Source organism: Scyliorhinus canicula, chromosome 24 (genome assembly GCF_902713615.1).
Source record: "Scyliorhinus canicula chromosome 24, sScyCan1.1, whole genome shotgun sequence".
NCBI lineage: Eukaryota > Metazoa > Chordata > Chondrichthyes > Carcharhiniformes > Scyliorhinidae > Scyliorhinus > Scyliorhinus canicula.
The window spans coordinates 4,227,349-4,239,861 of record NC_052169.1 but is presented as its reverse complement, the minus strand read 5'-3'; the positions used below and the strand labels follow the sequence as shown (position 1 = coordinate 4,239,861).

Sequence of the window (12,513 nt, the reverse complement as noted above, 5' to 3'; positions counted from 1 at the left end):
GGGTGGGTGCGTGTGCGTGTGCGTGCCTGGGCGTGCGTGTGTGTCCTTAACACCTGAAACGTTGAGCACATCAAAGGGTCCAGATGTGAAAACCAGGCACCTGAAGTGAATCTGACCAAGTTAGATGTTCGATAGATAATAAGACATGGGTAGAAATTTGCATTAGGAGATATTACATGATGCTAGTTCTGTCGTGGAGCATTTAAACTAGCGTAGCAGGGGCATGGGTCCCCAGAATGGGATCAGAAGGTCAGATTCAGATCAGGAAAATGGAGGTAGAACATTAGCTAGTGATGTCGAAGATGTCGTGATAGACTTGGAATGACAAGAAAAGCAAAGTTTAAAAAGTGTCGAGCAAGGGAAAATGATGGGGTTAAATTGTTTATATTTAAATGCGGGGAGTGTTACACACAGGCTGGATGAGTTAAGGGCACAGACAGACACACGGCTGCAGGGTGTCATTGCTGTAACAGAAACCTGGCTAAAGGAGGGGCAAAATTGGCAGCTCAATATCCCTGGTTGTAGAGTCTTCAGACACAGTAGAGGGGAGTAGCACTAATGGTTAAAGAATCCATGGGGTTGAGCTGAGGAATAAAAAGGGGCAGTCACACTCCTGGGAGTTTACTACACCCCCCCAAATAGTGAAAGGGAGATAGAAGAGCAAATATGCAGGCAAATCTCTGCCTGTAAGGACAAGGCAATAATAGTCAGAGACTATCCCAAAATCAACTGGGAATCAAACAATATAAGGTGAGCTGAGGGAGAAATCCTTCTACACTGTGTCCAGGAAAATATTATCAACCAATTATCAATCAACCGTACCAGCCTCCCCGGACAGGCGCCGGAATGTGGCGACTAGGGGTTTTTCCACAGTAACTTCATTGAAGCCTACTCGTGACAATAAGCGATTTTCATTTCATTTCATTTTCATTAGTGATGAACTCAACAAGAGGTGATGCAATTCTAGACCTAGTCCTGGGGAACGAAGAAGGGCGAGTGGGTGAAGTGAGAGTTGCCGCCCATATCGGGGATACTGATCACAATTCGGATTCAGGATTACCCTGGGAAAGGGGAGGGATAAAGCAGGAGTAAGAATGTTGAACTGGGGAGGGGTAGGCAAACTCTGCAGGAATGAGAAGGGTGAGGTGGACTGTCCAGCATTGCAAGAGGATAAATCAGTGGAAAAGCAGTGGGAAGCACCCCCCCCTCCCCCTCCCCAGTTGTCTGGAGGAATATAGGGGAAGATCAAACAGAAAAAGAAAGATTACGATAGGTACAACAAACTAAGCACAGCAGATAGCCCAGACGAAAATAGAAAGTGCAGGGACAAAATCGAAATGGAAATAAGGAAATCAAAGAGAGAGCGTGAAGAAGATTAGCGAGTAAAAGTTAAAGGAAACCCAAAGATGTTTTACCAATATGTTAATGGTTAGATAAGGAAAATGTGACACTTATAGGAGGTGAAGAAGGAAACGTGTGTGCGGATGCAGAGTCTGTGGGAAGCCTTTTAAATGAATATTTTGTCTCCGTGGTTACAAAGGAAATAGGTGATGCAGATCTAGGCATCCAGTTAAAATGGTACTGCTGGATTGGGAATGAGTGTCGGTCAGTGATCACACGGTGCCAAGGGGTATGGAGAGAGGGCAGGAATATGGCATTGAGATGGAGGACTATCTATGATCATGCCGAATAGTGGAGTTGGCTCGAAAGGCTGAATGGCCTACTCTTGCTTCTATTTTTGATCAGAGTGTTATTCCAGATTATTCCTGAGCAGGCCCAATGCCAACTGTTTGACCGCTGCCCCACTACGTGCCCACCTGCAGCTGACGCCATCTCCTGTGCACGTGTGACAGCAGTTTCTTCACACTGTCGTTTTCAGCTGACAGAAGGAGCTTCCGCAAATTCTCCCGCGGCATCTGCAGGTATTCCTGGGAACGCAAAAAAGAGAAACACCCAGAGACACAGTTATTGTCGTCATTGGAGTCCTAACTATTCCACACACAGGGGTGTGGGTTTAAATCCCACCCCATAGACATGGGAATGCAGGCTGGCACTCTGAGAGCAGCACCGAGGGGGTGCTGCACCGTTGGAGGCTCTGTCCGGATGCCATGCTAAACGGAACCCCTTGCTTGCAATCTCCGCAGTTGGCGGTAAAAGATCCCATGGCAAAGAGCAGCACGGTGGCGCAGTGGTTAGCACTGCAGTCTCACGGCGCTGAGGTCCCAGGTTCGATTCCGGCTCTGGGTCACTGTCCGTGTGGAGTTTGCACATTCTCCCCGTGTTTGCGTGGGTTTCACCCCCACAACCCAAAGATGTGCAGGGTAGGTGGATTGGCCACGCTAAATTGCCCCTTAATTGGAATAAATGAATTGGGTACTCTAAATTTATTTTTTAAATCACATGGCAGAATCGCAAGGAAAAGCAGGGGACGGGTGGTTGGGAGCAGGGGGTAGGAGGGGGGGTGATTCCGCCTCTGAATCCCGGACATTATTAATCTTTCAATAAAACATCGCAAATAATAACGGATCATCCGGTCGCTCTCGCTCATTGTTGACGTGGGATCTTGCTGTGCGTAGATTAGCCGCTGTGTTTCCTCCATTACAGAAAGGGACTATGTTTCTGAAGTACATAATTGGCTGTAAATCGCTGTGGGATACCCTGAGGATGTGAAAGGTGCTACAGAAATTCAAATGTATTTTTCCTTGCGGCTCTCGGTGGCTTGTTGCACCTTTCCAACCATCGACAATTGACCTCAGGATTAAAAAGCCCAGTAATGTTGGGGGTTGGGTACAGTTTTGCAGGGGAGAGGGGGGCCAGGGGGGAGACAGAGGGTGTTGGGGGCGGGGGGGGGGGGGGGGGAGGGGGGCGTAACACCCTCTGAATTGGCCAAGTATCAAATCCAGCTTCCCGAGTGGCCAGGGCTCCCTCTGCTGGACAGTGGATGCGCTCCAGGACATCATCAGGACGGAGTGACGGAGCCACACTGCACAGACTCTGAACAGTGATGAGCTCCGAGGTCAAATAGTCTGAAGCTACACACGTACGGACCAGAAAAACAAAATTCCATTTGGCTAATATCCCAAAAGCATGTAGCCCTCAGCCTAGCCTGGGATAGAAAATGACACCAAACGGAGTGATTTATCCTCCTGATTAATAGTTAATTAGAATTCCATTCAATAATTTAAGAGGTAGCAGAGGCCGGAACCCTCAACGTTTAAGAAGTATTTTGGTGAACACTTGAAACGCCACAGCCGACAAAAAGCTACGGATTGAGTGCTGGAAAATGGGATTAGAATAGATAGGTGCTGGGCAGCACGGTGGCACAGTGGTTAGCACTGCTGCCTCACGGCGCTGAGGTCCCAGGTTCGATCCCGGCTCTGGGTCACTGTCCGTGTGGAGTTTGCACATTCTCCCCGTGTCTGTGTGGGTCTCACCCCCACAACCCAAAAACGTGCAGAGTAGGTGGATTGGCCATTCTAAATTGCCCCTTAATTGGGGAAAAGATAATTGGGTAATCTAAATTTATTTTAAAAAAGAATAGATAGGTGCTGGGTGGCCAACACAGATATGATGGGCTGAAGGGACTGTTTCTGAGCTGTAAGACATTATCTGTGTCCCCCCCCGCACCCCCCCGCCTTCATGATTAAAGTGAATGTGTTAAAGGTAGCTCATTGCAAACTAAGTGTTGTTTTGCGGGCTGGTATTTTATTAATAAGCTGCACTGTTTCACTGTGATACCAGAGTCTGGTTTCTGCTATCCTCCTCTGGATCCAAACCCAGCCCTTGGCCGGGTTTCCCGATTCCAAATTTGCCCCGTTACCGGTGTAAGTGCGTGTGCGTGTGCATGTGTGTGTGTGCGTGTGTGCGCGTGTGTGTGTGCGTGTGTGTGCGTGTGCAGCGCCGGCTCTAGGGTTGCTGGCGCCCCGGGCAAGCTGAACTTCGGCGCCAATGGGGGGGGGGCGGGGCCGAGGGGGGGCGGGGCCGGGGGGGGGCCGAGGGGGGGGCGGGGCCGAGGGGGGGGCGGGGCCGGGGGGGCCGAGGCGGGGGGGCGAGGCCGAGGAGGGGCGGGGGGGCGAGGCCGAGGAGGGGCGGACCCGAGGGGGGGCGGACCCGAAGGGGGGGCGGACCCGAGGGCGCGGCGGGGGGGCGGACCCGAGGGGGGGGCGGACGCGGGGGGCGGACCCGAAGGGGGGGCGGACCCGAGGGCGGGGCGGAACCGAGGGCGGGGCGGGGGGGCGGGCCCGAGAGGGGGGCAGACACGCGGGGGGGCGGACGCCGGGGGGCGGACCCGAGGGCGGGGCTGGGCGGGGGGGCGGACCCGAGGGCGGGGCGGGGGTCGGACCCGAGGGCGGGGTGGGGGGCGGACCCGAGGGCGGGGCGGGGGGGACTGAGCGGGGGGGCGGACCGAGCCGGGGGGCCGCCCTGGGGGCGGGCGGCCACCGCGCATGCGCTGGTTGGCACCGGCCCAACTGCGCATGCGCGGGACCCGAGTCTCTGGCGCCCCCGAGCACATGGCGCCCCGGGCAGTCGCCCGAGTTGCCGGTGCCTTGAGCCGGCCCTGGCGTGTGTGTGTGTGCGTGTGTGCGCGTGTGTGCGTGTGTGCGCGTGTGTGCGCGTGTGTGTGTGCGTGTGTGTGTGCGTGCGTGTGTGTACGTGTGTGTGAGTGTGTGTGCGTGTGTGTGTGTGCGTGTGTGCGTGTGTGCGCGTGTGTGCGCGTGTGTGCGCGTGTGTGTGCGTGTGTGTGTGCGTGTGTGTGTGCGTGTGTGTGTGCGTGCGTGTGTGTGCGTGTGCGTGCGTGTGTGTGTGTGTGCGTGTGTGTGTGAGTGCGTGTGTGTGCGTGCGTGTGCGTGTGTGTGCGTGTGTGTGTGAGTGCGTGTGTGCGTGTGTGTGTGCGTGTGCGTGTGTGTGCGTGTGTGCACGCGTCCGTGTGTGTGTGTGCGTGTGTGCACGCGTGCGTATGTGTGTGTGTGTGCATGTGTGTGTATGTGTGAGTGTTCTGCACCTGAGCTCACTGAGGTTTCGTTTTGAGATATTGACTCAGACCAGGAATGGAACCTGGACACGTTTAGGCAATGATTTTATCAAACTGATCACCACGGAAGCTGTTTCACTAAGCAGCTGATTAACAGGTCATGGAACATAGAACATACAGTGCAGAAGGAGGCCATTCGGCCCATCGAGTCTGCACCGACCCTCTGAAAAAGCACCCAACCTAGGCCCACTCCCCTGCCCTATCCCCGTAACCCGACCCAAACCTTTAGACACTACAGGGCAATTTAACACGGCCAATCCACCTAACCTGCACATCTTTGGGCTGTGGGAGGAAACCGGAGCACCCGGAGGAAACCCACGCAGATACGGGGAGAACGTGCAGACTCCGCACAGGTCAACCTCCATTTCTGATTCCCAAGTGCTAGCGCATTCAGAAACATTTCTGCCTCTAAATCGTGAGTTTAAACTCATCGGGCAGCATGGTGGCACAGTGGTTAGCACTGCTGCCTCACAGCACCAGGGTCGGGTTCAATTCCGACCTTGGGTGTCTGTGCGGAGTCTGCACGTCCTCCCCGTGTGTGCGTGGGTTTCCTCCGGGTGCTCCGGTTTCCTCCCACAGCCCAAAGATGTGCAGGTTAGGTGGATTGGCCGTGCTAAATTGCCCTTAGTGTTAGGTGGATTGGCCGTGATAAATTGCCCGAGTTCCGAAAAGGGTAGGTGGGGGTACGGGCTTTTTAAAAATAAATTGAGAGCACCCAATTATTTTTTTTTCCAATTAAGAGGCAATTTAGCAGAACCGGAGCACCCGAAGGAAACCCACGCAGACACGGGGAGAACGTGCAAACTCCACACGGGCAGTGACCCAGGGCCGGGATCGAACCTGGGACCTCGGCCCCGTGAAGCAGCAGTGCTAACCACTGAGTCACCGTGCTGCCCTTGGGGTTACGGAAATGGGGCGTGGAATTGGTCTAAGTAGGGTACTCTTTATGAGGGTGGTGCAAACCTGATGGGCTGAATGGCCTCCTCCTGCACTTTAGGGATGCTTTGAAAAATCAGTCTGACCGGTGCAGTACCGAGAGAGTGCTGCACTGCCAGGGCCGCTGTCTTTTAAATGAGACATAAAACCCAGAACCCCATCCCCCACACCCCCAGCTACGTGTTGTCCCCTGGCGGGGCTGGAGAGGTACTGAAATCTCCATTCACATCGACGGGATCGGATATCCTGCCGACGTGAAGGGCTGGAAAATCCTAGCTCAAGGCCACGCCTGCCCTCTCAGTTGGAATGAAGAATCCCACGGCGCTATTTAAATGAACAGCACGTGGGGTTCCACCAGGGGTGTCTTTTGGCTCCTTACCTGAAAAAGGACTCTTAGAGCTGGTGAATCATCTTCACTCTGTAACAAGTCCCAGAGGACTGGCTGTGGGGATAAGACAGGCAAGATTGTAGCAATATTTTACTTGATAGAGATTGTGATGCTCAATCAGTAATTACTCCCTCCCCCACTCTGATTTTTGTTCTTTCTGAAAGCGCTGACACATCCCAGGATGCAGCTCCTTGTCCACAATTAATCCTCTGCTACCCCACCCTTGAGGTGTGAGTGTAGAGTAGACAGTGAACATTACCAGACTATTTGGCTGCAGGAGGCAACACCGCTCCAGGTACACAATGCTGTTGCAAAGTGCGGACACTCAAATATCAGACGTAAAAAGGATTGTTTGTATTCAAATACAGCCCCCCCCCACCAACAACACGGTAGCACAGTAGTTAGCACTGTTGCTTCACAGCTCCGGGGACCCGGGTTCAATTCCCGGCTTGGGTCACTGTCTGTGCAGACTCTGCACGTTCTCCCCGTGTCTGCGTGGGTTTCCTCCGGGTGCTCCGGTTTCCTCCCACAAGTCCCGAAAGACGTGCTGTTAGGAAATTTGGACATTCTGAATTCTCCCTCTGTGTACCCGAACAGGAGCCGGAATGTGGCGACTAGGGGCTTTTCACAGTAACTTCATTGCAGTGTTAATGTAAGCCCACTTTAGATTTAGATTTAGAACAGTACAGCACAGAACAGGCCCTTCGGCCCTCGATGTTGTGCTGAGCAATGATCACCCCACTCAAACTCACGTATCCACCCTATACCCGTAACCCAACAACTCCCCCTTAACCTTACTTTTTAGGACACTACGGGCAATTTAGCATGGCCAATCCACCTAACCCGCACATCTTTGGACTGTGGGAGGAAACCGGAGCACCCGGAGGAAACCCACGCACACACGGGGAGGACGTGCAGACTCCGCACAGTCAGTGACCCAGCCGGGAACCGAACCTGGGACCCTGGAGCTGTGAAGCATTGATGCTAACCACCATGCTACCGTGCTGCCCCTTTTGTGTCCCTTTAGTGCCCACTTGTGACACTAATAAAGATTATTATTATGAACTTCATGTCAAAATTTGACACCTTTGTTCACACACAAATCATTGATTGTTGGGAAAGATGTTGGATGAAGCAGGGTTGGAAGGAGCAGAGTTTTCACGGCATTGGGGGTGTGACCTTACCAGCACTTTGAGGAGCTGTCTTTTGGATGAAACGTTGAACCGAGGCCCCTGTCTGCCCTCCCAGTGGATGCTAAGAACCCCAACAGCACTGTTTCGAAGGTGAACGAGGGCCCTTCTCCTTGGCCAATATTTAAACCCCACTCATTATCACTAAAACAGCTCATCCGCTGATTGCCACATTGATGTTTGTGAGAACTTGCTGTGGGCAAACTGGCCGCCGTGTTTCTTACATTCCAAACGTGGCTTCACTTCAACAAGTACATCAGCGGCGATAAAGCGTCCTGACGTTGTGAATGGTGCTATACAAATGCAAATCCCTCTTCCATTCTCTTCACAGAAATCATCACTTTAAAGAAAAAAAAATTTAGAGTACCCAGTCACTTTTTTCCACTTAAGGGGCAATTTAGCGCGGCCAATCCACCTAACCTGCACATCTTTGGGTTGTGGGGGAGAAACCCACGCAGACACGGGGAGAATGTCCAAACTCCACAGTGACCCAGAGCCGGGATCGAACCTGGGACCTCGGCGCCGTGAGGCAACAGTGCTAACCACTAGGCCACCGTGCTGCCCTGAAATCACCACTTATAAGTTACTTGGGTGACATGAGAGGGAGATCATTAAATGGGTCACAGCTCCAAAAGGTTATCAGTCCAATATTTTGAACTGACTTCCATCATCCTCGAGTCAGTTAAAATCAAACACTTTCCGAGATTATCACACATTTCCCTGGGAAACGTTAGTTGTGTCTGCTACAGAGCACATTAATTATTTCGCTTATGGACCGAGTCGAGTGAAAGTTAGTGAAATATCACAACTTGTGCCATTCTTTTCTTGTCTGCGTAATATATAATCTTCACAATTATATACTTTTTAACTTACAGAATGGATGTCTGATTGACGTTACTGTCAGCATCTGCACATACCCAAAGTAGGCCTATCTCAACATGCTGCTACTAACCCACCTTGAGGTCATGATCTTGAATTTCACAGAATTTTACAGCACAGAAGAATATCATAATGTCTGCGGCAGTTTCTTTAACAGAGCTATCCAATTACTTTGCACGTTCCTGCCCCTTTACCTGGCAAGTTATTCTCTGGTAGGTTTTTATCCAATTCTTTTTGAAAGTCACTATCGAGTCTGCTTCCACTGCCCTCTCTGGGAGCAAGTTCCTGATCACAACAACATGCTGTGTTAAAATAAACTTCACCTTTCCCCCCTTTGACTATTTTCTCAATTATATCAAAACTGTGCTCTCTGGTGACCAGCGGAAATAGTTTCACCTTATTCATCCCTCATCGCATTAAATTTCTCCTTGACCTTCTTGCCGTTAAAGAGAACAATCACAGCTTCTCTACAATTGCCTGGTACAATTCTGGTAAATCTCCTCTGCATCCTCTCCGAGACCCGGACATCTTCTGAAAACGTGGTGCCCAGAATTGAAAACTTCCAACTGGTACCTAACCATTTTTGGAAGGTACGTATCAGCCAATGAGGCAACAACATCATTACATTCAAACAGGACAAAGAGACTATCCGAGACTTTGAGGTCTGGGATTCCTGGGACTGTCGGAGCCTTGCTCCTGGGATGGCTGGGACTCGAGAAGCCTTGCTCATGGGATGGGCTGGGACTATGGAGCCTTGCTCCTGGGATGGGCTAGAACTATAGGAGCCTTGCCCCGGGATGGCTGGGACTATGGAGCCTTGCTCCTGGGATGGGCTGGGACTATGGAGCCTTGCCCCTGGGAAGGGCTGGGACTATAGGAGCCTTGCCCCTGGGATGGGATGGGACTATGGAGCCTTGCTCCTGGGATGGCTGGGACTCGAGAAGCCTTTCTCCTGGGATGGGCTGGGACTATAGGAGCTTTGCTCATGGGATGGGCTGGGACTATGGAGCCTTGCTCCTGGGATGGGCTGGGACTATGGAGCCTTGCTCCTGGGATGGGCTGGGACTATAGGAGCCTTGCCGCTGGGATGGGCTGGGACTATAGGAGCCTTGCTCCTGGGATGGGCTGGGACTATAGGAGCTTTGCTCCTGGGATGGGCTGGGACTATGGAGCCTTGCCCCTGGGAAGAGCTGGGACTATAGGAGCCTTGCTCCTGGGATGGCTGGGACTCGAGAAGCCTTTCTCCTGGGATGGGCTGGGACTATGGAGCCTTGGCCCTGGGATGGGCTGGGACTATGGAGCCTTGCCCCTGGGATGGGCTGGGACTTTAGGAGCCTTGTTCCAATAACACTTTACTGGTGAATCTCACTGGAAGCAGTGTAAAGAATTGGTTGTTAACTGCAGTATCTCCCCAAAGTAGTTAGTTTAGGTTGTGTGTTCAATTCTGGGAACCAGTGTATAGAAATGATAACCTTAGAGACGAGTTTCACCAGAACGATGAGGGATTTCAATTCTGACTGGAGAAGCTGGGATTGCTTCGCTCAAAGAAAGTTAAGGGGAAATTCATCACAAGTCGCAATCACATTGTTGTACCCTATTGCTTACACTGAAGCAGTTGAGAAGGTCATTTTTAAGGGTTCTATTTGTCTCCTCCTTCAAGTAGCTGTCAATAGTCTGTAAAATACTGATAGAAGAATTGGGATTAAAAGACGCCCAGAATGAAGCATTGTCCGACAAGCTGGACAGAAGAATAGCTTCACTCAAAACCTCTTGGACTTCGTCCTCGCTGTGATCCAAGCTAGAAAAATCCAGGATGTAATCAAAGACTTGGAGAATATAGTTGGCATTCGAAATCCAACTGAAGACCTGGTCCTCGCACTGGTTAAAATGGTCGAGAAGGTCCACCAGGAGAGCGGTTGGGTTTTTACAAAGTTGAGTTGCGTTGAAGCTGAAAGGTATTGGCAGCTTCTCCAGCCAATGGCGGATAAAACACTCCCCGTCTTGTGGCGGATTGAAGGCTTCGCAGTAATTTACAATCCAAGGGTGTGGCTGTGAGATTCGAGAGTAAAGAGTGGCATTTTGGCAAATGACCTCCTTTAACCCTTCACCATCCAGATCTTTGCAGGTTGCTAGAAGGCTGGCATTGAGGAACATCTCGTATGACCAGGATTTGTAATCACATTTCAACGGATCATTTCCGGCATTCGAAGAATTCAGCTCTTCTCGCACCTGACCAAGCAGGTTGCAAAACTGAGTTAACCAGGACGTGATCCGTTTGTCAACCTTCAGAGATGTTCCATTGGTACAGATATTGTGGATGTGAGCGGTGACATTCTCAAATATGCACTCCTGCAGATCATTGATGGTGACATTTGACATTTCAAACAATCGATGACAATCGGTATTCGAAGGGAGCAACCCCCCTAAGCTGCTGATGGTGTGCACGCAGAGAAAGCTACGCCAGTCACCAACCCCACTCACATCCCTCCGAAATGTATCATTGGAGCAAAGCTCCTTGACATATTCACCAGCGAGATGAAGGATGCACTCCTGAACTTCGTCCATTTCAATACTCGAACTCCGAAACACTAGGTCACACTTGTTGTGAACAATGTCTTCTTCTTCAGAGTTGGCCGATAACCGTGAACAGATTTGGTTAATCCAGGATTCGAGGACACTGAGAGTCTTTAGCAACCTCATTTGGGAACAAAAGTGGTCGATGTAATCAGTACCGTCCTTATCGCCCACAATTAAAGAGATTTCTTCCAAATTCAGTCCTTTTAGCTGACTGCAAAGATCAATGATCATCCTTTGTCTCCAACTACATTCTTCAAGAAGGTTTCATTGGAGCAGAGCTTGTGGATATAATCCGTACTATTTGTAAGCAGACACCTGTGGGTATCATCTGGGCTTACACTTGCAATCGTGGACAATCCATCGCAACTACCAGTGGAGGTGCCAGCTTTCCTTGCCCCACTCTGCAGCCTGGCACAGAGCTGGAGAATCCAAGGCTGGTTGAAGTATTTCTGACTCAACAGAGAGCTGTTGCTGCAGATGGTGGAGTTGAACTCCGAGGGGTAAAACTGCCTGCAGACCTGAACCCAGTAAAGATCCTCCTCGACTGCAGAAAGGTACCAGGCAGCATCCGAGCAGGCGACGCCGAGGTCTGGGGGTGTCTGGGGCACGGCTGTGGTCTGGTTCAAGAGGTTGCAGTAGAGGTAGAGGGTGAAGTTGGAGATCCCGGGTAGATTGGGCTTGGAGTCATTGCAAACAGCCTCCAGCGTGCCATCACTGGGGAAGTCGCTGTCATCTTTCACAGACTTCTTCGATCGCTTGGAAACTTCACGGGAATTTTTCCGCGTCTGTCGGACTTTGTCCCTCAGCTGACTACAGGCTAGAAAAGGTGTTTCTGTCAAAATTCCTCGTGAGCTGAAACCCAATATTGGAGTGTTCCACGTGATGTTGTTTCTGATCCCCCTGGATTTGGAATACAAAAAAAGCAAAGAGACAAATCCAAATATCCGGAATAGGAAGATAATCTTTGCAATAGGTTCATCTGCAGGTCAAGGATTTACAAAATGCAAATACCCAGACTACAACAAGTCAAAAGCGAGACGCAAATGGAGCACGTTGTTCCTATTCATCAATGGTAGCAAAGGAAAATATACCTCCTAAAACACATAAAAATGCTTATTAACTCCGACCTTAAAATATCCACCAAACAACACATAGATGTGCAGGGCAGGCTGGATTGGCCACGCCAAATTGCCCGTCAATTGGAAAAAATTATTGGGTTCTCCTTTCTTTTTTATCAATTTAGAGTACCCAGGCAGCACGGTGGCGCAGTGGTTAGCACTGCTGCCTCAAGGCGCCGAGGTCCCAGGTTCGATCCCGGCTCTGGGTCACTGTCCGTGTGGAATTTGCACATTCTCCCCGTGTCTGCGTGGGTTTCACCCCCACAACCCAAAGACGTGCAGGGGAGGTGGATTGGCCCCACCTACTTCATTGCAGTGTTAATGTAAACCTACTTGTGACAATAATAATAATTCAGCATGTTTTGGAATCACATCATAACGGGTCATTTCCAA

At 51.0% G+C, this 12,513-nt stretch overlaps 1 protein-coding gene across 3 annotated transcripts in view; it reads right to left on the bottom strand.

Annotated features, from left to right (window-relative positions):
• The window catches only part of LOC119956912 (stereocilin-like), an 81,747-nt gene extending 69,863 nt beyond the window's left edge, over positions 1–11,884 (bottom strand). Inside the window, exons 1-3 of one of the 3 annotated variants that reach the window (XR_005458707.1) lie at positions 10,031–11,884; positions 6,348–6,410; positions 1,818–1,928 (exon numbers count right to left, since the gene is read on the bottom strand). Coding sequence is in view for 2 of the 3 variants with exons in the window: in XM_038784475.1 (XP_038640403.1) it covers positions 1,818–1,928; positions 6,348–6,410; positions 10,031–11,233 (1,377 nt within the window). In the remaining variant the exon portion in view is untranslated. The remainder of the gene's footprint in view (positions 1–1,817; positions 1,929–6,347; positions 6,411–10,030) is intronic. The other 2 variants (XM_038784475.1, XM_038784476.1) reach the window with 2 other exon arrangements.
• Positions 11,885–12,513: the final 629 nt, after the last annotated feature.